Source organism: Syngnathus typhle, linkage group LG7 (genome assembly GCF_033458585.1).
Source record: "Syngnathus typhle isolate RoL2023-S1 ecotype Sweden linkage group LG7, RoL_Styp_1.0, whole genome shotgun sequence".
In the NCBI taxonomy this organism is placed as follows: Eukaryota; Metazoa; Chordata; class Actinopteri; order Syngnathiformes; family Syngnathidae; genus Syngnathus; species Syngnathus typhle.
In genome coordinates, this window is record NC_083744.1 from 6,608,308 (window position 1) to 6,633,321 (window position 25,014).

Below are 25,014 nucleotides of genomic sequence, written 5' to 3' on the forward strand. Positions count from 1 at the left end.
CCCTTCCTGCTGTCCTGATTAGCCAGCAGGACAATAACATGGAATATTAGCACAACATAAATGGGCATTCTGTTTATATTCTAAGCTTACATAAAAGTGGGCGGCACAGAGAGTAGAACGTAGAAAGCTGTTTAGTAACGCACTATTTGGCAACGTGGTCATGACACCACGCCACCCCTTCAGCCTTCACCCTACTCCGCACTCTAATATTATTATTTCCACCGCTTGCAATAATTAGCAGCATGACAGCGTAAACAAACATTGTAGCTAGTCCTCAAGAATGCACAAAAGGCCATATTCTAATTGAATATCCTCATATTTCACTCACGCTGTTCCGCCCACTCTTTTGAATGTTCTAAGAGCTTCATTGTGCCTCTGAATGGAAATTCCCACATTGTTTGCATCATAAGAGGCAATGTTTTAGCGAATGCACACAATACACAAACACATAGTATGGGATCCCTCTCTTAACACACAACCGTTGTTAGTGTATGGTAATAAAAAGAGGTGGGCACGTCAATCTGTCTCTCAGCATGCCGTCATTATTAAGCCTAGTCCGTCCTTTGTTGCAAGAGCCAATCAACGTTGAGAGATTACTTCCTACATCACACACAGGCGCCGCACAAGTAGACACAAAGCCAAATAAATAAATAAAATAAATAAATAAAAACACACGCACATGTGGTTATTGGTTAATGTCATTGCTGTCTGTGGGACGTAAAAACTGTGATTTACTCATTCATTTTTTTAGTACCAATAAGTACATTCTTGACACCGATTAGCTGTCGCCGATAACTTCGATGGACTGGGCCGGCCTGATTGTATCAAACAATAGTTTTGCCTATGAATGTGAATTCACACATTGATTCCTGGCTTTGGGCCCAAACCTCCTATGTCACAATTTGGCATGGGTCAATATTAGATTTTGATGGGATGCTAATCGTGAGCAAAAATATTATCAATGGGAACATTTACAGTCCGTGGAAGTGAATTGTTTTTGAACGCATTAGGTGAATTTTGGATAAGTTGTTGGTGCTCACCGAGGACCCATCCTTGACGACTTCCAGCTTTGCTTCCAAATTGGGTGAGGGTCAGCTAAGGAATTTTCTTTCAAAGGTATCACTGTATCTCATGCATTCCCTCCCTCTTGTGCCACTCTCAGCTTTGCCTCCCTCTCTCCCATATCTCCCCAGCATCCCGTACTCTTCCCCCTCACCCCCTCATCTCCCCGCCTGTGCAGCGCATGCGTTCATGCCGGAGTGAGCGTGTGTGTGCGTGTGTTTTCGTGTGTGAGTGAGACCATGTGAATGTCCATGTGCTACTTTGACAAGCCCAGTGAGAGAGCGGGCAGCGAGACGGGAACAGGTCCGTGGCAGGATCGGGAGGACGCGGCGGACATGTGGAAAGCGTTCGGGCTCAGGGAGCGCAGATGACCTACGGGGTTGCGTGTGTGGCGCCGAGTGTGTGCGAAATGGGTTCTGCTCTGGGCCGAACACGAGCAAGCGAGAAAAAGGAAAGGAGTACCAAAGAAACCAGGAAGGCCAAAGTCAATAGAAAGGTAGCCCAATCATCTTTCTCTTTAATCTCCGTTCTGCATGCTGACTTTTCATACACTTTCTGTCAGTGAATATTTGCAGAAACTCTCCAAGCATCCCAGCTACCTGTCAAGCTGCTCTCTCACTTGCTCCCTCTCTCATCTTGGCTTGCCTTCTGCTTTTATGCTCTGCTGCATGTTGGCTGTGCGAGTAGTTGGTGCAGTCTTGTCTGAAAGCCTGCCAGAATGCTAATGCACCTCTGCCGGTTCACTTTGCCAACCACGGCTGTGGATCACTGTGGATTTGTCTCGTGTGTTAATAACAAGTGCGGATAGGCGCCGGTTGTTTGTGAGCAGACATGTTGGCACAGGGAGGGTCCCTCGGGGGGTTCCAATCGTTGTCACAACTGCTGGCTTGAGTGTGTGAAATTCCGGCCGTTGATGTGACATTTGTGCAAGAGTGTGAGCTGAATTGCTCACCTTACACCATTCACAGCCCAACAGTCGGTCTAGATGCCTTGAAATACCAGAAACTAAGTTGCTTTTTTTTTTTTTTTTTTTTTTGCTTTGGCTTGAGAGCAAAACTTTGAAATGTGCGGTACCTCTCATGGAACGTGGGATGCAAAAGAATGATTGCCCAAGTACAGTTCAGTTGTATTTAACATTTCAGTACATTGCGATCTTTACGTGGTGGTTGTTTTTGAACTTCTATTTGGGGTTGTTTTTTTAATTTAACTTTTATGAGCAATAGATTTTTAATTGAATCATTATTGAAGTTGTTTTATTTATTTTTCTTAAAATATTAGAATATTGTGTATAGTGTCCGAGATCCAACACCCACAAAGAATTTTGGTGCTTTTTTCAGGGGTCGTACCAGAGACAACTCAGCCTAGTTTGCAAACATGGTGGGAAAGAAGAAATGCATTCACGGGCCGCATATGGACCAATGCGACCGAGCTTGCTCACCATAGCTATACATACAAGTAAACATGAATCCATTCAATAAAACTAATCAGTACTTTCCTGCTTCACTTCTAAAGCACAACATTTGCCTTGCATTCTTTGAACTATTTACCCAGTGGTACTTGACTCTGAAAGTATTATGGCACCACAAGAGCTTAAGTCCTGTTTAAACACTTCAGTTGGGTGAAGTTGGATATGTGTGTGCTGTGTCTGTGTGTATGTATGTGAGAGTACAAAGAGGAAATTGATTGTTCACCACGCTCTGGAATCAGGCCATACGGAAAATAAAGGCCTTGGGTGCTTAATGATACACCCCAGTCACATCTACAAAGTAAATTTGTGTGATAACTGCAGTGACACCATTTGAAACCAAACTAGTGTTGCGGTACGGCTGATTATCATACCAGTACACAGCCCATGAGTACGAGGGATGTGTTGCGGATCCACCTACGATCGCTGAAAGTCTGCAATATCGGGAGGAGAGTTCAAATTGTTTAAAAATAGTTCTACCTCTTCTGCGTCCTTTAAAACATTATTCATTTAAATACACGTTTTAAAGTTTCACATGAGATAGGTTTTCACATAGGATAACCACGTTCCCATTGAAATAAATCGAAAATCGCAAATGCCATTAGTCCATTCCAGCCTCCCCAAAACATCAACGTAATAGAACTCGATGATGTACAAAACAATGTACTTCGTGAAATAAAATTACAGGAATGACATTATGAAATTAAATATAAAGAATGAAACAGTTTTGGCCACATTCTTTTTTCGATTTTGTGGACCTTGTTCTGCTCCTTCTGCTTTAAAAAGCCCTTGTCACCAGGGGGCAGTATAGTACAGACATGCATATACACATGGAGACGTCACAAGTTACTCCTCAGTAAACCATCATTCTTTGCAGAGTTCCCCAACGTTGGTTAAAAAACTTCTGCGTAATAATTCTAATATTCTAATATTTTAATGCATACTGTTATCACAGTATAGCTTAGCCTAAAAAAGACATCACTAGGCCACAAATATAAAATAATCACAGAAAAAAAACAGTAAATATGTGATTAACCAACTGTGCCTTGTTGTATTTGTAGTTTCCTGTCTGTTTCGTAACCTTGATACAACTTTACCGTCATATACCGAGGACCATTGTTGTGTATAGTCGGTCATACATGTATCAATCCACTGATCCATCATCACTCATCCAGACCGCTATAGGACTTGAAGCTTGGCCTTGAATGTCCTCCGCCTTGTTGCCTAACTTGGTCTCACATAATTCACGTCATAAAGCTCTGGGCACATCGGCCCACTCGCATGAGACTTTCTGGGTCAGGAAGTCTGAATAGATGGCCGTGGAATGAGATGCCATAGGCGCACACAAAGCACAATGGAGTTCTAATAATCATCAGTCTGAATAAATAGACGACACACATCGCTCCTCTTTTTTTTTTTGTCGTCTGCCCTCTTGTGTTCTCCGTTTGTCGCCCGCAGCCCCCCTTGTAGCCCAGGTCCAAATATAGTGGATCATAGATTTTCCGGCCATTGTGTTGCCTCTGCTGCACTGCACCCAATGTTGTTCTCGTTCTTCTTCTGTGCTGGTGCAGCAAAAATAGGCTGCGTTCACCCTATGAAAGTATTGTCCGATTAATCACGCAACCTCTCGTCCACATTTAACACATTTATATTCCATTCATTTCTTCTAGATACTGGCAATTTCCACTCTAATAATTAGCAGTAGACCCAAAACCCCAGTTTCTGACCAAAACATGGAGAAAAGAAAAATATTATTTGGTGAAAATAATCATTTATTTAGCTGTCGGGGCTTTTAGCACAGTGGTCCTCACACTCTTGTGAGTTTCAAGCCCATAGGATGCTGCAGGACCATCACTGTTACATGTACAACCCAAAAATAACGTGCCATGAGCAATATTGACCCACTGCATGTCTCACGCTGAAGATCTGTGACATTTTTTTACATTAATTACATTAATTTAAAAAACTTTTTATTCATCACTTTATTTATCTAGTTAACATTTTTGTTGTATGGGATGTTGCTCTGTGTGTGCTAAGTAGCAGTTAAAGGTTTATAATTACTTCAAATTAAGTGTTATATACATCTCTTGTGTGTGTGGGGTGGGGTGCATGTGTGTGTGAATTTGGGAAAACACCTGACCAATCCTGAATCAGCATTCTCCTTTCTGTTGATTGTGATGACAACATGCATTCTCCTCATCCCTGCTGCCTGCGTTCTAATGCATTCAAACAACTGTTGTCATATTTAATGGGAGGATAATAGTTGTATTTTTATTATTATTAGTCCAGTTAGTTAGTTAGTTAAGGAATGTTATAAAATATATTACATTAGAACTTGCAGTAATGGCATAATTATCATAATTTGTACCCAATTAAATGATTATATTCAAAATACACATATCAGCTCCACCCTTCAGTGTAATACTTTAATTGCATAACCTCATCCAACTGAATGTTGCACACCTTATATTCACTACGTTCATATTTCATCCGTTGAGGTCTCTTTGGCCAAATGAGCCAGGATGCAATTGGAAGGACACAACAAAGCTGTCCTACCATTGTGGCCGCTCGGGTGGGTGGAATTAGATGAGAGTGGAGCGGAATGTGTGCTTTTGGAGGGGTGCACATACAGTAAGCTGGGTGTGTGTGTTTGTGTGTTGGTGGCGCTGGGTGGCAAAGAGGCTCTGTGCTTTGTTGTGGCCTTTAATCAAGCCAACACTGCTAGCTAAAAGGACACTACCTCCTGGCTTGCCAGAAATACAGCAAAAATAATATTCCTATCCATCCTGTACCTATACATAATACATAGCACCTTTTGAAAAGCATTACCCGGGAGGCATCGAGATGCTGCATTCGGAGAGGGCTGCAAAGAGCAACGCCACTGAGGTTAGACGCTACGCTTAAACTTATTGTTCTGCTTTTTTCTCTCTTTGGTTTCTTATATTTTTGTGAATGAAAAATAGGCTTATTGGTCTCAAGTTATACGGCCGTTTTAAAAAGCCACCATCACCACTCAAACTTTCCTCCAGCGGTATTGGCCATTTTTTGTTGTTTTTACATTTTATTTGTTTTGTTTTGTTTTGTTGAGTCATCAATGCAGGCCAAGTGTCCACTCAACCTTCTCATTAGTGGCATGTTGTCAGTCAGTGAGCCAGACAAGTTTTTCTCTTGTTCGGCTGAAGTGTGCCTTTAAGGGGCGTGGCTAGTCAGATTGACTACTTAGTTCGATGTGTCTACTCCTTGTGCGATTGTCATATTGTATGTGAAAACCATTCAGTATACATCAGTAACTACGGCTCTCCTTGCCCAACTGTGTGAGAGCGAGAGAGCGAGAAAGAGAAACACACACACACACAGAGCGAAAGTAAAAGTGCACATTTTGAAGCGACCCTTTATATTGGGCAGCCTAAGGCACATTTGCTCATCTTGAAATGCCACACCTGTGAGGTGAATGGTTTATTTTGAGGAAGGAGACGCACTCGCTTTATACAGACAGATTTCTGAGTAATATTGGAGAGAAATAAGCCTTTTTGGTATACATACAAAAGTCATTTATGTTTAAGTATAAACAAGTGTTGAATTCATATTTTCATTCAGTATATTGAGTCCAAACCAGACATATATGATATTGCTTGACATGTAACACTTATGGCTAATGATGGATGCGGTTGCTATAGTAACACCACTCTTTTTTTTTTCTTTTTTTTAACGCTGGGGGGATGTTTTCTTTCTGTGTTCATGAATATTACATCCAGTGTGTTCATCTTAAGTGCAATGAATTATGAATCTGCGTGTGCCCGCGCGAGTATTTCTGTCTGTGTGTGTACTCAATTTATGTGAATGAGCTGTTGCTTTCTGTGATTGTCTATGAAATGTTATTCAAAGCTTTTAGTCATTACAAAAAAACAAACAAAAAAAAAATAACCCTACCCCTAAAAATTATTTCTTTGGCTGCACAATGAGTAAAAGGATAAATATTTTTCCTCACAAAGTAAATCCTATTCATCGGGACAAAGTCTCTAAGCTGTCATAGAGTCTAGTTGGTCTCTTCTGTACCAGGGAGGTTTACAATAAAATCCTGTTAGATGAGGATTGTGGCGATTATAGAAATTCACTATCTAAGGCCAGCTACATACAACATAGAGAAAGTGAGAGTGCAAGCGTCAAGGATCCAGTTCAGTGTGTGTCTGTGTGTGTGTTTAATGAGAGTTCTAATCACACAGTTAACTGTGTAATTAATAGGATCCTTATTGGGCAGCGTACTGATTGCAATTTAGGCTGCCTCCTTGTTTTGCATTTATTTAGTGAATCATTTTAAGTAACAATGGACAAGTAGTGTGTGAGTTCTCTCCGCATCAGCAAGCCTTGTTGCTGGATGAGCGTGTGCTCACACCATGCAGCGAAATGATGAATAGCAAGGAGGTGGAACAGCCATAGTGGGTACCTGGGTTTGAAGCTGGTGTGGCCATTTTGGTGTGGCCATTTTGAATGTCTGTGTGTGAGCGTCTGGCTGTGTGTGGTGGCCTACAGCAGCTAGAACAGCTTCTTCCAATGTTGTCATTTTGGGTTTGGGATATTCTTGGTACCACGGCATACATTTAATTTGGATAATGTGTGGCGATATTATTTGCTTCATGATGTCAACTGTATTGAACACCTAGAGTCCAGCACACACTCTATGCAATGATTTTGATTCTGTGGATCCCCTCTCAGAACTTTGAGGGCATATTTGTCCCCGAAACTTTTTTGCCAGATGGTTGTTGTGTAATCACAGTTGTGTAATCTTGCTGGCTTGACAGCAGGCCTTTTGTGTATTGGTGGGCTCACACTCAAATCCCGAGCTCTTCTACCCCAAATGTTTAGTCTGTCTCACTGCGTCTCAAAGCAGCGCGTGCATCTTCCTGCGCTCTCATTTTGGCCGAACGCCTTGTACTAGCACACATACATGTTAAGACATTTTTATCAGGTCCCAGGGTGGCACAAAAAGTTAAAATTTTGCAAAAACTTGTTATGCCTGAGGCTAATATACCCTGAACATTTTTTTGCCGATTTATGATAACAAAAAGCCCATTTTTTATAATCAGTAGAAATGTTGACGGCCATTTTCGATGTTGTCCCTTAGAAGCGATTTACCATAACCATCATTATTTTTTCGACTGACTTTCTTTGTCCAAATTGGGGCGGTAGAGAGGCCAAAATCATACTTCAAATCACTCAGCCTGTTGTGGCAATCGTTCCAACTGGGTCAAATGACATGCAAGCATTTGTTTACTAGTGGTGCAGTCAGAGTTTTTGCCACCCTGATGTACTCAACTGTATCTGTGACATCATGGTGAAAAGGTCTATATGAGCATCCTCGCCAATGACTACTCATCCGTGCTGGCAAGCTGCGAGGCACCAGAGGCGAAACGGCCGTCCTGATAATGAGTGTCAATATAGGCCAGTGCGAGTGTTTGACACACTTAGCGTATGTACAGCACACGTACGTGACGCATGAACGCACAGGCCTGTATTTAACTGCCAACTGAGTAGGAAAAAAAACAAAAAAAAACACTAAATGGCTGCAAGGGAAGCCGATAAGCTGCACTGGTAGTTGCGTCCGAACAACCAGCATCATGAAGTGCTTTAATGGAGACTCTTTCAAGTTTGGTGAGCTTTCGACGTTTTCAACAGAAGTGAGGATGTTTATTTTTTTATTTTATATGATCTACATTTACACAATGCTAAGCGCCATAGATGTGTTAAGTAAAAGCATCGGTAATAGCACTTTTATATCCCTTTAAACAACAGATGGTTAAGCACACATGTAGTAGACAGTTACCAACAATACTCAAAGGTATATATTCTTTATCCTTTGCAAAAAGTTTTAAAGGGCATTGAATCAGTGAAACTGAAAACAAGACCTTATGTCTTCAATCAGTTCTTCAAAGGCTAATAGAGTTAACATATAATAAGAGAGTTCAAGAGTTGGGTTTTTTTTTTATTCGCCATGTTTGAGCGTGCCAAACATGGAATTTGACTTCGGTAAATCACAGCCTCTGTTCAACATTTATGTGACTAACAACACTCGGGACATGAGTGGGATTTTATGAGTAAAAAGTATCAAATAAATCACGCTGCACTCAAATTAGCATGCCTCCGAATTTTTAGTGTTGTTTTATTCATATGCTTATTATACCAATTAAAACCCCTCAATTAAAACTCTCAATTAGGTCTCAGATCATGCACTCTCAACTCTCAATTGGGTCTTGTCAACCAAACATCCCCCATAAAAAGTATGTAGACCTCAGGGTTTCTTATTTGTCTTCATAGGATTTTTTTTGTGAGATATTCGAGCCAACCCATTTGCAACCATCTGTGCAAAATTGTGTCGCAGGGACCAAAATAAACTATCAAAGCCAGCCCTAATCAAAAGGTGCAATTGAAAGGTAGTTTTGGGAAGCGGGTGGCTACATTTTCAAGGGGTGCTATTATGTAAGATGGACTGTAATAGTGCGTATACTAATACTTGTGTCTCGGGGTAGACCTACCACCTCAAGCAAGGTTGAAATTGTAATAAAATGCAATCTGATGCATGACAGATTTTTTTTGTTGAAGAAAATGCCGTATTCCACAACTTAAGTTCCTGATTTGAAAATAATATGAAATGTGCATCACGGACTAGTGATTTATTTATTATTGTTGACCACCCACGAAGACCACATTAAATGAATGACAGCAAAGTACATTACTGCGTTCACATGGCCCGCATTGAGACTGATGTCTATATCATAATGCCGCTCCAGTGCCTCATAAGTCTCTCTCTTTGCTGTGCTCACTTGCGGTGTTTGTAAGTGATGTGCAGGTGCAGCTGTAATTCACTGGCGATGTTGGCTAATGCTTTGTTTTGGCCGCTTCTTGAATGCATATGCCACGTATATTGCCCCTCATAATAATAAAAAATGCAGACTCGGCATACCTCCCTCCCGTCTCTAAGGTTGCAGACATTATATACTAGTTGTCAGTCGCCACTCCTCTGGTTTGAATGAGATGAGACCCTGTATACTGAAAATAATCGTCTAAAGTTGAACCATTATAGAGAAGAGTGTGGTTAACTATCTGAATCCATCATATTAAGAATATAAAATAAAAATTGTGAAAAATCGAGCAGTTGTCTCCGCTGTCTAATGTGCGAAAACTATGCCTTACTTAACTGTAAAATGTCAAATGCTATTCCTGCAACCTGGAAACATGGAGACTACTTTTGTCCACCATCTTTCTAAATGATTTTTTACTATATGACCCAGTGTGATGCCTCAAAGCTTCGGGTCACATACTAGAAAAGGGAGACTAGTTGGTTGTCAGGCTGTCCACAACCCACAAAAGTCATAGCTCAAAACCTTTTGTAAACCTGTGGACCTCCTTCCACTGCATTCACAAAGACCGCCATAGTTGCGATTCCGCCACTTGCGAGCTCTCTTTGTATCCCATTGCCATAACAACTGCATCTGCCAACATCTGATGATCAGCGGGGGGGAGGGAGGTTGTAGACAGAAAAAAGCTACAGAGTATTTCGCTCACTCGCTTGGAGATGGTGAGAGTAGCGGGTTGCGGCGTCAGTTTGTGGCGGTATATCAGCGAGCGGTTCCGGGGGTCATGTAATGGGGAGCCTGAGCGGGGTACAGGCATGTAGAGGCAGGCAGGCGGGACTCGAAGTGAAGACAAATGCAGCTTGGAATTGAGGCGAGGAAGAGCATACAATGCAGTGTATGATGCTGCACAAGGTGAGCGCCTTATCAATTGTCACTCATTGTAAGTGTGAATATGTGTTGCAATGTTGCATAATGGCTGCAAGCTCCTCGACTACATTAGTTGTGAAAGTTCATTTACCAGTAAATATAAAATAGTATTTGTTCAGTAACAGAAGCATGACAGCGTAGCGGTCTGAGTCTTGAGTAGTGGTTATCAAGTCTACCTCACAGTCCGGAGATTTGAGTTCGAATCTCTTTTGGAAGCCCTATTTCCAGCTGCTTTATCTTATTACCTCATTCCAAAACCGTGTTCATACGACATTAGCTCGATTTGGAGAGCTTCCTTTGTGAGTTTGCATTTATAATGAATGTCAAACAGAGTGGGGTTGCTTGTATTTGTTGATGAGCTCTCCATGCTTACTGATTGAAATGCCTTTTGCAGCATCCATCCATGCATCCATGCATCCATGCATCCATGCATCCATCCATGCATCCATGCATCCATGCATCCATGCATCCATCCATCCATCCATCCATCCATCCATCCATCCATCCATCCATCCATCCATCCATCCATCCATCCATCCATCCAGCAATCCAGCAATTTATTTTCTTGTAAGGTTAGTGAATGGGTCGTGTTGCGTTGCATCATGGACGTATTGGTCATTTCCCCCGGGGTTCCTCTGTCCCTATTTCTGTGGACTTTAGATTTTGTTAGCCGAGTGCTGCACTTGTGTGAACTACTTGATTTTGTTTAATGTTCATTGAACGATTTTATTAGTTATCTACGGTATTTCACATTGTTTTATGTTTTTTCAACTATAGCTAAAAGATTGATCAAATACCTTTTAATTTTATGATGTGAAGATCTTTCATAATACCACTTTTCTTTTAATATTAATGGTCAATAATATTAGTCTATCTCGAGTCTTTCGTGAGCCTACGCTACAATGCATGTTTTTGAAATGTGAGAGAAAGCTGGAGTAAAACCCCGATGACTAACATACCCATTGCCCAATTGCCCATTTTCAACATAAGAAGAGTAAATAAAACTTTATTGCCATGTCAACCCGCCAGACAATTTTTTCCCTTGCAGTTGTCTTTGTCTCAAGCTTATCTACGGCCGCATGCTCCATTTGTTTGATGTGATGACAGAAGAGACATAAACTCTTCACGCGCCGCCAAAGAGCAGCGCGGTGAATTAAGCTCTCATCTCGCCACTGCATTATTAAACGGCGTCAGCCACATCAGTCTGCCGTGGGCCAATCACAGCTGTCTCTTCCTTCTCTGCCTCCACAACTCCTTCTCCCTCTTTGCTCCCTTGTCTCCCTCCATTAGGCCAACCTGAAGAAGTTCATGGAGTATGTGCAGCAGAGGAGCATTGAAAAGGTCTCCCGGTTTCTGGAAAAAGGCTTGGACCCCAATTTCCACGATCCCGACACAGGAGGTGAGGAAGTTGGGCAGATAAAGTCAATAATGTGTACTTCTTTTGTGTCATTTTTTAGAAACTTCTACACGTCTGCCCCTTCATTCCATTGTTGTATTTTTTACAACAAATTGGATTAGGAATCAGATGTTTTTTGAGAAACTGTGAAAAGCACTGCGTGCCCTTGCTCTACAAACCAAACTCCATTCACTTCAATCAAAATGAAGCAAATGACCAAATGTGACTACATTTATGACTATCACATGTCACAATATGACAGAATTTGCAGGTTTTTAAGAGCATCTTAATAAAAAAAGAAATGGTCAAAAATGTCAGTTCAGCAAATGACGCCACGAGTAAAGATGACTTGACCTTTTTCCTCATCTTCTCATATTTATTCCGAATGTTTGTCCATCCCTAATAGAAATTTGCATGCTCGGTGACCTGCAAGTCTCCCAGCGGGAACGGGAGAAAAGTTTCTGTTGACGCCAACAGGAAGTCGTTAATCTTGCAGCTATTAATCTGTCTCACACGGGCAGTTTTGCGTTATTGTGGCTCCTTGTTTCTTCAACGACCACAGTACAGTTCAGTTGTGTTTTTTCTTTTAGGTCAATGCATTTGCATTTAATCTTTCAAGACGTGTTTTGTTTTGTAACATTTATCAAGGTACATTTGTCACTTAACATTTACATTTTAAATGAATTTTACTTATTATTATCATTATCATATTCTGCGTTTAAGATCAATTTTCTAACTGTTCTTAATGTTAATACATAATATTCTATTGGGAGTCGAATCTTGATCTTGTTTTCGGTGACTACTGAGGTCTCCCTTACAATTCCAGTTCAACACTTGAGAACTACCGGCCTTTACTATAAAGGCCATAAAGTGTTTTCTAGTAAGTCAAAAAATAGGTGTGTTTTTTTTTAAATGTGTCTACTGAGGAATGAAGTGACATAGATGTTGTTATTTTTAAGTGCGTCCTTGTGCTTGCATGGTGTAGAATGTCCTCTGACGCTGGCGGTGCAGCTGGAGGGATGCGCAGAACTCATCAAGGTGCTGAAGAGCGGCGGCGCTCACTTGGACTTCAGAACAAAGGACGGTATCACTTCCCTGCACAAGGCAGTGCGCAGCAAGAACCACACGGCACTCATCGTGAGTGTTTTTGCGCGTATATTTGTCTGTTCCAGATTTTAAAGCTGTTTATTGAATGTCAGGAAAACAGTAAATGATGAACAATGAACACACGCTGCTGTTGGCCACAGCTCAGTCTAGGCACTCACACACAGATTGGCTAACGTTACACACTGTCTACATGTATTGCTTAACCATTTTTGTTCCATTGCTTAAATGATTCTAAAATCGCAAATGCTGCTAATACATAGCCCATCAGTGGCACTTCCCGTTATAATTTAGTATTAATCGTCAGTTTTTAAGGCAACGTTGTTTGGTTGTTTTAAATACTAAATGTATAATACTCTGTTATATGTTTAGTTTGACGGTAAACTTCAGCTTGAACAAGCATTAAACAGCTCAAAACCTCTTTTTGCCAAAGTGCGGCTGATTACATCGCCCATATCTCAAGCTCGGAAGACAAAGCAAAAAAATCATCCTAATCATGGCGCTTTCCTTGAAAAGTGTGTTTTAATCAACTGAAATGTGTTTGACTCCGTTTTTATTTTTATCTGGAAGGGGTAAAACTATCCATTTAAAATGAACCGCTATGAACTGTCACTCTTTTGGCAGCAGAAATGGTGACTCATCTCTTTCATTCATTTCTCCAGAACAATATACTCGCTGGGCCAATTTGGCAGAGCAGAGGTTTGTGAGCAGGCTGGAGTATACTTGAACAATTTTGCTCAGCCCGTCATCTTTGAATGATGTGACATTTACTGAAGGCTCTCTCTCTCGTACGGCTTCCGTCTATGCTGACTCAGATCACACGCATGACTCATGTCATTGATTTCCACAAATGTTGCTTCTCCTACAATAGGTTATCGAATCTAAGTTTGTTGTTTTGTGCACAGCATATGGACAAGCTTTTGTCCCTGGGGTTTCCATTCTTTCGTTTTACGTCATGAATGACCGATTTACAAAGTAATTTAACAATCGCATGAAAATAAATAATAGAAATCAATAGAGCCAAAACAAAATGTCGCCCTCCAAAATTTCCCCAACCCGATTACACCTGAATTATGTCAGTTGAATGATTTTATAAGTCGATGATCTCCAAAGTGGTGACAAAAAAGCTGTTATTGTACCTTTAGGGGGTAAATATTTTTTTTTTCTTCCCAGTGAATATATAACTGAACAAACTTCATTCACCATTAAATAGCAACAGGCTACTTTGTTGGATATGATAGGTTATACGGAAAAAGAAGTAAATGTGAAAAATATTGGTTGAACTCAAAATTTCATATCCTTCAACATAATTTTAAGATGAAAACTTCAACTTTCACACATTTATTTCACAACATAGAAAGACAAATTTACAGAAGGCCTACCGCTTTCCCAACCATTTTTATTTTTTCCTCTTTACCCTTCAGACGCTGTTAGACTTGGGTGCATCTCCTGATTACAAGGACAGTCGGGGGCTGACTCCCCTCTACCACAGCTCTATGGTGGGGGGAGATCCTTACTGCTGTGAGCTGCTGCTTCACGACCATGCGCAGGTCGGCTGCGTGGACGAGAACGGCTGGCAGGAGATTCACCAGGTGACATATCGTGCCAGTGGAGAAAGGGACAATACATCTTCTCCACTCATGTAAACATTTTGGAAATGCCAGAAACAAAAATCATCGTGACTTATCATTTATTCAGTAATTTTGGAGCTTCTGGGCAGTGTTTTCTTAAAATTTCCATAATGAAAGCCATCAAAGTTATCTAAAGCGTAAAATATGTTGGTCTCCACCACTTTTGCACCTAATGCCATTTGTGCTAAAATCTGTACTTACCACCCATTATTTGGGATCTTAATAAATCAGGTCAAATTTGGCTTATTGGGTAACTTTGACACTTTGATTTCATCCTGTACCTGCAGTCATGCCGCTATGGCCACGTCCAGCATCTGGAACATCTTCTGTTTTACGGAGCGGACATGAGCGCCCAAAACGCTTCCGGGAACACGGCCCTGCATGTGTGTGCACTCTACAACCAGGTATCGCTTTTTATCATTTACAACACTCCGCTACTATCTTGCAGTTTATCAACCGTGCCTCGGCGATATTGGTTCCTTTTTGTGTTTATTTTGTTGTAAATAGTATGTTTTAAGGGTTTTTATAATATCTTATGCTTCTTTACTTGAATATACTCACAAGTGGAAAGTAGAACCACAGTGTATGCACATTTCATTCATCTATTGAATGTCGGGAGAACCGTGAAACACAAGCACACTCATAACTCACACAAATGAAGGAATTATCGATACATGCGGTATCGTTACACCTGAATCAAAAGTCGATATCATCATAAATGTTACCATTTTCTGACATGTTACAGCTTGACTACTCAAAACAATATCGCATAGTATGTGAAAAGATAGCCTTCCATATTGATAAAACAGTATCAAATCTCAATATGGTATATCTGTCACACCATCATCACATCGTCAATGCCTGTCAGGATACATTACATTACATTGCATCAGATTGAAACACCGATATCACAATGTAATATTTCTCACTCCGTCACCATACGGCATTGACCCATCAGCATCAAGCACCAGGGTTTCTGTCTTTTGTAATACGATCAGTACATCAGCAATCAAATTCTTCATTCTGATACAGCTGCATCAAAGATTGATATTCTGACGGATTGTGATGTATCCTACCTATCATGGTATATCATGATACGATAACCATGCACAAATGAGTGCCAGTTAGTCATATTTTGGTTGTTTTTTCATTCAGAGGAAATCATAAAGGGAAATCCAAATCATAGAAAAATGCAATAATGCATGCCCAGGAAGGTAATGAGCCTTTGCGGAATGACTTACCCAAGGACCAGTGAAGTGACAATAAGCATTGATTCTGCTCGCTGACATGTCAGTGAATGCTGTGTCGTGATGTGCTTATAGTACATCATCGACCACCCCCTTCTGTTGTGTTGCGGGTCAGATTGACCCATGTTCATTTTTATAAAAATGGTCTTCCTGTCTTCTTCTTTTCATTCTTGAAAAATAGTATTGATGTACTGTCGTTTCATTTGTATTCTGGCCATCATCTTCTTGAGTTGAGTAAAAAGAAGTTTGGGCTCTTTGTGTGTCCTCCATTAGAGAAAAGTCCCTGTTCTTCTCCCCGTGGAGGCGCAACACAGAGATGAGCAGATTGATCTGTAAAAGTTCAAGTCTGCAATCACGTTGCCGAATAATAGGCAGGCGCAATCTATCTGAGATCAATACATCCGTATTCGGACACACAGGAGGATGCCAAATTGTGAAAGATGAGGAATGTCCTACATGTGTAGCAACAGGAGGACTTTTTGATTGGTGTCGATCACAGGGTGACACTGTCTACTCACGTAAACTCGATGGGTCTTTAAGTTCTTGTCTGGGGAGAGAGGGGATCTGCTTGTGCCGTCTCTGAGCTCTACAGACAACACAAAAAAAGTCACGCATAGCACACTCCACTGCAATGGATACGTTTGCGACTCAAACAAATCTTTTTGTGAAGGCACAAAAGACACCTGGCAACATTTCCCAGGTTATGGTTTGTCAAGTTTAAAATACATTATTTCCACATTACAGGTACTTCAAATGTAGTCAAACGTGTCAGTTCCACATATATGAATACGATCGTTCCACTTACTAGTCACTGTCAGCTTGTACAATAGAAATAAACAGATGGACTAGAAATAATGAAGAAAAAGTCGCATAATGAATTGGCTTCTGAATCATCCGATGTACAAACATGGATGTGACAGCAAGTGACTATCACGTCACGCCATGCTGAAGATATCATGGAATAGTGTTGCAAGTAATTCACTGCAGGAAAACTGATGGTGCAGGCGCTAATTGGCTTCTCGAAGTCTCTTTGTGCTGAGTCTTTGTAAACAAAAAGGAAACGTTTTTTTTTTTGAGTTGGCACCATGGTGTCCAAAATATGCATGCACACCTAAATAACAAGTCAAAGTCAAAAGTCAAAGTCTGCTTTATTGTCAATTTCTTCACATGCCAAGACACACAAAGAAATCGAAATTACGTTCCCACTATCCCACGATGACAAGACATAGTACACAATATACATACAAGTAAACAACACAAAAAAATAAAAACAAGAAGGCACAAACAATGAATGAGTAAGAGTGATGAATAAATAAATAACATAATATATAAGAGGAGCAAAAATGGAGCAAGTGTGCATACAGTCAGAATATGTATATGTAACAACCACAATGTTAAATGTATTTTGTATTATATGGACTTAGAATAATTTTGTAGAGTTAATTTACTTGCGCTTCACCTTTTGCAGAACCCTGTTTTTTGGCATCAATGTGGAGGAGTTAGATTTCCTCTCAGACATACAAAGCATGCACACGCTGGAGGATGTTTTTGGATCAATCTTACAAGGTCATAGCTCAGTCCGCTCCAGAGTTGCTCTTAATCTGCTATGGGCGATTTTCTTTCAACTTTTCTGAAGGTTTGTAAAACTGGTTGGTGTCCACTTACTATATTTACATCTCTCATTCTTTAACGGAGGTCATCTAATATTTGTGTTTCTTAAGCTATATGACAGGAATTTACAACTGGGTTTGAGAAAACATCGTGGAGTATGCGGCAGTAGCACTTGAACCCAATCTTTTTTCAAAAAAATGGCTATGTATGGAGAGGAAGAATCTTTTCAAATGTGCAGGATATTTAATTCAGTTTGTTTTCATACTTATTAATTATTTTCTTGGGTTTTGTTTGTTTTTGCTTATTTTTGTCATTGTTATTTTAATGTATAATTTTGTTTATTCGTATTTTTATTATTGAGTATTTGTTTCATAGTTTTCTTATTTTGTTCACATTTGGTATTTCTGTTTGTGTAATTTGATTTCTTTTATTTTTCATTTATTTTTATCTTTGTTTTAGTATTTTTATATTTATATTTCAAGGATCTATGTTTTATTTGTAGTTTTCTTTTTGTTTCATGACGTTTATTATTTGTATCCATATAGATTTATTTTATTCAAGTAATTTCCAGATTTTTTTTAATGAATCAAATTATGTTGGAGATGAACATTTGAACATTTAAGCTTTTTATATTTAATGTCATTTCTCAATTTATTCAGTCATTTCTAAATGTTTGAATGCCCCGTAATGTCACTCAGTGAGCTTGGTGCCTCTGCGCTTGCTTGCTTGCTTGGAAAAAAGCTTGTCCTGTTCATTCTGTGCTCCGAGTTAAATTACATATCGACCTCCCACCACCGACCCTCAACCCCAAAGCTGAACAGCCAGGTCCCTCCCTGCACGTGTGGGCCAGTAGATGTGTCCATCAACCTACTAGTGGATTTTGCCTTGCCTTAGGGCTCTGTGTACAGTTACACTAAGTACATGGCAGTGAGTTGGAAAAGAAAGACAGCTTGGCCTTCTGCACACTTGAAGATAAAAAAAAAAAAAAAACATGTTGCCACCCTACTGCAAAATACAAGCTATGCTTTCACAGTTTTTCCTGCTTTTTTTCCTCGTGGCCCTGCAGTAGATTAATGAGCAGTGATTCATATGTATGAGGCACAATAGCAGTTACTGTGCAGTAATGCTTGGTCTTTCATACTTATTATTAAGACTGTTTTATGTGATTGTGCAAATTAAAGTAATACATATGTCTCCCTTAAAGGACAAAAATAAGGGATTTGGGAAAGCATCCAATTGTGCTGGTGAATCCAACGTGTACGCTACATACTGGTGGTTGTTGTCTTTGTTCAAAAAAGTACATTGTGTTAACAAACAAGTCATTTTTTCACCAAATTCCACATACAGCCAGGATGAGGATTTTGCGCTGAACATACCCTTGGGCTTTTCCCTCTTTATACGCTTCCTTTTTGTTTCTGCAAAAGCTCTTGTATTGATCCCTTCTTTTCTTGAGTGTTTCTCTTTCTATCTAGCCAGACGATAGTGCTATTTGTAAAAGGTGACATTTAAAAGTCTGCAGCCATGCGACCTCCAGCACGCCTGTCTAATAGGCAGACCAATTAAAAGTTGAGGGAAATAGCGCCTGTTCACCTGAGTGCATGATTTTGGCTGCTAAAATCACATAAGTGTCTGTGTTGTCATTCAGGACAGCTGTGCTCGGGTTCTGCTCTTTCGGGGGGCCAACAAGGAGATCAAGAACTACAACAGTCAGACTGCCTTTCAGGTACGACACTTCTGCTTGAATGGGGTACATACGTACAAGTTTTTTAACATCTTAAAAGTGCTAACATTGGTCGGTATAATTCCAATCAGCGTCAGTAAAGGCTCACTTATCGGGATGTCTCTAATAGACCATCCTGAGAATATTGAACAATGTTATTGTTTATGATTGCTCGACTTTTTCTAAGCAGATTGGTGGAGGAGGAAAAAAAAATTAGAAGACACATATTGAGTAAATATAATAAAGTAAATATAGAACACGTTTAATTATGGATTGTCACATTTTCTGAGCACACTGATGAAAAATCATTCACATCCCAGGATAATCACTGAGGATTATCATTCAGGCACATCTGACAATTGGGCCTTAGCTGACTGAAGGGACTTTCACATCGCATTAGTCATAGCGAGCGATAAGCATATCCATACTGCTAATTAATCACATGTGAACCCTGCAATGAATGTTCTCTACTGTTGAACTCAACAATACGCTATAATATGTCTGTCATCGCCCTCCAGGTGGCTATTATAGCAGGGAACTTTGATCTGGCTGAAATCATAAAGGTCCACAAAGCATCAGATGTTGGTGAGTAAGTGAGTGATATTTTGCCAAAACCTCCTCCAGGTTTTAAAGTTGTGAAGGTTTCAGATGGAAAGATGTCAGGAGGGGAAGTATAAAGAGACAGGAGATGAAGAACATAAGATTAAAGAGATACAGAAAAGGTTTCAGGCGGGGTACTGGGTTCCCCATCCAACCCGTGATGAGCTACATGTAGGGAAACTATGCCATCTAGTGTGCATAGTCCTATGCCTATACAGTACACAGCAATACCATGCATATATTACACTTGTGCATTTTCCAATGTAACAAAATGGAAATTTGACTCATCCTGATAAAGGCGTTAACATTAATAGTACCTCATTAAAACAGTCCAGCTTAGTGACATTGAACCACATAGTAACATGTAAATTTTGTTTCTTTAAGTCCCTTAATGTCTCCCAACGTCCTATACAGCCACCATGGCCCAGGTTGTCCTACAATGTCCTCCCTCTATTGCGTCCTATTTTGTTCGAGAGTGTCGCATCATGTCCCTTCTTGTCTAATAATGTCCCATCATTTCCTTTATTGTGTCTCATCCTCTCCCACAACATCCCCCATTAAGGCTGTATCACGTCTCATTTTGTCATATTCCGTCCCTCTGTGTCCCATTGGCGCCCTACGTGTTACGTTATGTCCAATTGGGCCGCACAATGTCCCTTCTTATGTCCAATTTTCTCCCAACAGAACAGTATTAGGTCTCATCACATCCGGTTTTATCCTATAGTTTGTGATATTGTCCCATTTCTCCCACAGTGTCTCATAGCCCCCCCATCTCCACAGTGTCACATGTCCCGTTATAGCCCATATCTCACAATGTCCCCCTTTACATCCCATTCTATTATTTGTTTTAAATGGGGATATTATGGGACACTATTTCCATTGCTTTGAAATGAATGATTAAGTTCAACCTCAAGTTGGGTTTTGTGTCATTTCAGTGCCTTTCCGAGAGACGCCCTCCTACACCAACCGTCGCCGAGCGACGGGCCCCACCCCGTCTCCCCGCTCGCTGCTGCGCTCGGCAAGCGACAACAACCTCAACGGGAACGACGGTGCCCACGCATTCCGGCAGATACCTCGAGAGTCTCGCGGACGCCAACAGGGTCATTCCCCTGTGCCGTCGCTGCGTAGTCTGCCTGCCTTCGGACAGCAGCAGGGAGGCAGCCTTGGGGAGGTAAGACAGTATACTGTGCTTATGTTCTATTGTTTTAACTACACAAAAAAGAAACTGACCCAACAGTCTTATATGAATGATTGGACAACTTGAATGCACAGATTGATAATTGTTATTGAAATCAACTGCACGAGATTTCGCGTTGTCAACTTCATGTAATCAACTCCAGAACACAATCAAGGCCTGAGGTCACTTTGACGTCAGTTTTACTTGACAGCAGAGGTCAGCATAATGCTAAACGCAGTCCCTCAGATGAATGAAATGTATTCTTCGTCCACCAACGCAATCTTAACAAGGATACTGTGTTCCCAATTGTTGATGAATAGATGCATGGATAGCTGAATGGATGGCCTGATTTTTGTAAGCTCAAATTGATTTAATGTGAATATGCACTCCTTTGCTGATGTCCAGAGTCGTCATGGTGACTTCCCCGACAGCAGCCTTCAGAGCACGGGCAGCTCCAGGTCCTCTCATTCCCGCTCGCCTTCCTTGCATCACTCGCATGATGACGACAGACCGGTACCTAGACGTTCCCACAGCCACGGCTATCCCCATGGACATCGGGGAAGACTCAGGTCTGTGATGCATACTTTGGCTTTCAGGCGGTACATGTACATGTAGATGCGACAAACTATTCATCCTTTGAAAACACCTGGCAGGCACTCGCCCTTCCTCCCTGACAATCAGACGCGAGCGCTTGTTGGGAGTGAGAGCAAAAGGCAGACCGGATTTAGTCGGTCTTATCATGTTAGCCGAATCCTGGCCTAATTGGCCTTCTGCATACGTAAAGTTAAGACCTTCCTCTATGTGCACATTACCCTTTAAAGAATTAGAGTAAGGTGAATGCATAAAGGTGCATAAATGCATAAAAGCTGCTGGTTTGTGCCAGCTGCTCTTTATGGGCCACACGCCTTGAATATTTTCCCTCAATAATACGAGGATCGTTTACTGACCTTCTGTTTATGGCTCAGTTTTTATCGAACGGTTGACTTGTGCGATGTGTTTTATTCATATTGTACTAAAACATGCCAGCAAGGTTGGTTATGAGGTGAACACATTTCTTGGGAACAACAATCATGCATCCAGGGTTAATTTGACTCATTAACCCTCAAAGAAATCCCAACATGCGTACATGTGATTATGAACTACATTGCTATTTGCGATTCATATATACTGCATTATGTCTCAGAGGATAATTGTTTTCTCATTAGCCATCCATTTTCTGTACTGCTGATTGTCACAAGCTTCACCGGTGTGCGGAAGCCTACACTGTCACACACAGTTTTTTTCCCATGTAAATGTTTGCGTGGGTTACTCTTAAAGACTCCCGCACCACTTTCCTTTTAGTGATATAAGTATCTGTACTTCTACCCAAGTACAGAGCGTGAGTATTTTTCCCACCTTTGAAAACGTCAGCTGAGACAAAGCTGTTGTGCATGCTGATAAACGTCTGCGTGAATGCCATTTTGTGACATTTTCACATTCAACTTCGGGTCATAGCCACTCGCACCGGGGCGGCAATATTGACTCTTTATCTGCGTGTTAACCTGTCGAGTGGCCTCGCCAATCCAATCAAGCGCATTATCCTCCTCGTGTGATAGGAGTAATTTATTTGTAATTGTTAAGTCAATTCTGATGCGCTTTCAAGGCCAAAATGGCAAAGGAGCCCTTTTGGTTGTGTCCGCATCATGCTTGACAGACATTAGCGTCCTCGGCTTTTTTTATTCATTTACTCCAGTATTGTATGAATGGGAAATAACAATCAAATGTAATCTTGCTCCTCTAAATGTTGTATCATTGGTGTTGATGCTCGCTGGTTCCCATCCCCAATGCTGTTCAGTGCAGAAAACAAATAATTGTCCTTGGTTACTCCCCTGCAAATACCGTATTTTCCGAACTATAAGGCGCACCTTCAATGAATGGCCCATTTTAAAACTTTGCCCTTATATAAGGCGCACTAGACTATAAGGCGCACTATTAATGCATCATGTCAGATTTTTAATCGAAATCAAATCATTCTCCATTTTATTTTTTTTATTTCAACTTCAGACGCAACAAATTAATTAATGATCCATTGGCTTTTTGATTCACGATTCATAGTCTTCAGCGGGCCACTTATGATTCATGACTTCATGACACAGTGCTTCGGGCCAGTTTAATTATAGGAATTTGGTCCATATATAAAGCGTACCGGACTATAAGGCGCACTGTCGGCTTTTGAGAAAATTTGAGGTTTTTAGGTGCGCCTTATAGTCCGGAAAATACGATAAGTTGACATGAATGTTAAAACACCTGTTACCTGCTATGCAGTTACCTCTAGAATTCCACAATGCATTTCACACGCAGATGGCAGTAGGTGGAAAAGAAGCTCTCGCCAAGGAATCGTGTCTTTGCGCATCCTCGTGTCCCCTGCCTCTCATTCCCCCTCTTCTCTCTGCTTGGTGTTGTTCCACACTGCCTTTTAAACATTAGCATGCGAGAGTCGTTCCCTTTGGTCGCCTCCTACCATCAGCCCCCATAGTAATTGGAAAGCCGTCAGCAAGCTGTTGTTGCTTGTAGATGGGGATGGAGGTTTGTGTGTGTGGAGGGGGAAGTCATGGATAAGAATAGAGTTGAGGCGGAAGGGAGCAATCAAGTAAATGAAAGTTATAATGTGAGTGATACAATTTGATGGGGCCAACACACTGAGAAAAGGAAGACAGACGTGCTCAAAATACATCAGTGCAATATACTGCATTAATCTGGATCAATATCAGTGAGAGGGTCGGTCCTCTAAAGAGATTTTTGAACGAGAATAAACGGACTTTTGGAGTTAACACATTTTCCCCATTGAAAATAATGGACATTAAACGCCTTTATTAACTGTACAAGCAGTGTGTGAAGTCACATTTTCAACTTTGATACAAGAATAAATAATTCATCTTTTGTAAAAAAAAAGAAAAAAAGACGTTAAAAGTCGGGAGGAACGCGTCTTTATTCCATGACTGTTTGCCAACAACTGTGGCCAGAGAGAAGTCATGAAAGATACAAAGAGAGTATGCCAATCACAAAGGACAAATACATCACCCTAACTCGTGAGAGGCTTGGTACTGAGGTCAGCCACAGCATCGGTAATTTTGCAGAAAAGCAAAGTCCGGCAGCTCTGCCACTGTTGGAGTGGTCACAGTCAACGTTCAGTGTGGCCAGACAAAGCAGCTCCTTTCATTCATTGTCAAAGCAGCACTTTGAAGTGTACAAAAATGCCACCCAAGCACCCTTAATCATGTTTGAATGAAATTTGAAAAAGAAACAGTCCATTAAAAAGATTATCCATGGTAACAGTTTAAGCAAACAGAAGGGCAGAAGCACAATTTTGTGCAGCATGTCTGCAACCAAAAAAACGGCGCGTTTTTCTTCTGTTCTATTTCATTGAATTCACATGGCTAATATTGTAGTTACTTATGATAGTACTCGAGTAATTTACTTTGTTTAATGGGCCACTAAATTGAAATTGAATTTCAGCAATCTTTGTGACTTCATTATTCTTCAGTCAAACAGTAACATTTATACACGGAATTGCTACGTGCATTTGTGTGTGTGTGTGTGCGTGAGTGTGTGTGTGTGTATGTATATATACAGATTGGTAGATAGATAGATAGACAGACAGACAGACAGACAGACAGACAGACAGACAGACAGACAGACAGACAGACAGATAGATAGATAGATAGATAGATAGATAGATAGATAGATAGATAGATAGATAGATAGACAGACAGACAGACAGACAGACAGACAGACAGACAGACAGACAGACAGACAGACAGACAGGCAGGCAGGCAGGCAGACAGACAGACAGACAGACAGACAGACAGACAGACAGACAGACAGACAGACAGACAGACAGACAGACAGACAGACAGACAGACAGACAGACAGACAGACAGACAGACAGACAGACAGACAGACAGACAGACAGACAGACAGACAGACAGACAGATAGATAGATAGATAGATAGATAGATAGATAGATAGATAGATAGATAGATAGATAGATAGATAGATAGATAGATAGATAGATAGATAGAAGCCGCGAGGTGCTTGTTGCTTGTTGTTTTCGGGTGCATTTTAATGCCATTAGCATAGAGAGCTTTACATATTTACGTTGTGTAGTATTAAATATGTTTGAGCCCGAGAGGCGAAGCAAGAGCAAGAGGAGGAGCAGGATGCCGAAAGCACGTGGCTAGACT

At 40.8% G+C, this 25,014-nt stretch overlaps 1 protein-coding gene across 2 annotated transcripts in view; it reads left to right on the top strand.

The window, feature by feature from the left end:
* The window catches only part of shank3a (SH3 and multiple ankyrin repeat domains 3a), a 124,479-nt gene that overhangs the window by 53,233 nt on the left and 46,232 nt on the right, over positions 1 to 25,014 (top strand). The window contains exons 1-9 of one of the 2 annotated variants that reach the window (XR_009714870.1): positions 988 to 1,558; positions 11,596 to 11,704; positions 12,687 to 12,838; positions 14,230 to 14,397; positions 14,724 to 14,840; positions 18,940 to 19,017; positions 19,533 to 19,599; positions 20,550 to 20,785; positions 21,197 to 21,360. Coding sequence is in view for 1 of the 2 variants with exons in the window: in XM_061282180.1 (XP_061138164.1) it covers positions 11,596 to 11,704; positions 12,687 to 12,838; positions 14,230 to 14,397; positions 14,724 to 14,840; positions 18,940 to 19,017; positions 19,533 to 19,599; positions 20,550 to 20,785; positions 21,197 to 21,360 (1,091 nt within the window). In the remaining variant the exon portion in view is untranslated. Of the gene's footprint in view, positions 1 to 987; positions 1,559 to 11,595; positions 11,705 to 12,686; positions 12,839 to 14,229; positions 14,398 to 14,723; positions 14,841 to 18,939; positions 19,018 to 19,532; positions 19,600 to 20,549; positions 20,786 to 21,196; positions 21,361 to 25,014 lie in introns of those variants that run through there. The other variant, XM_061282180.1, reaches the window with a different exon arrangement.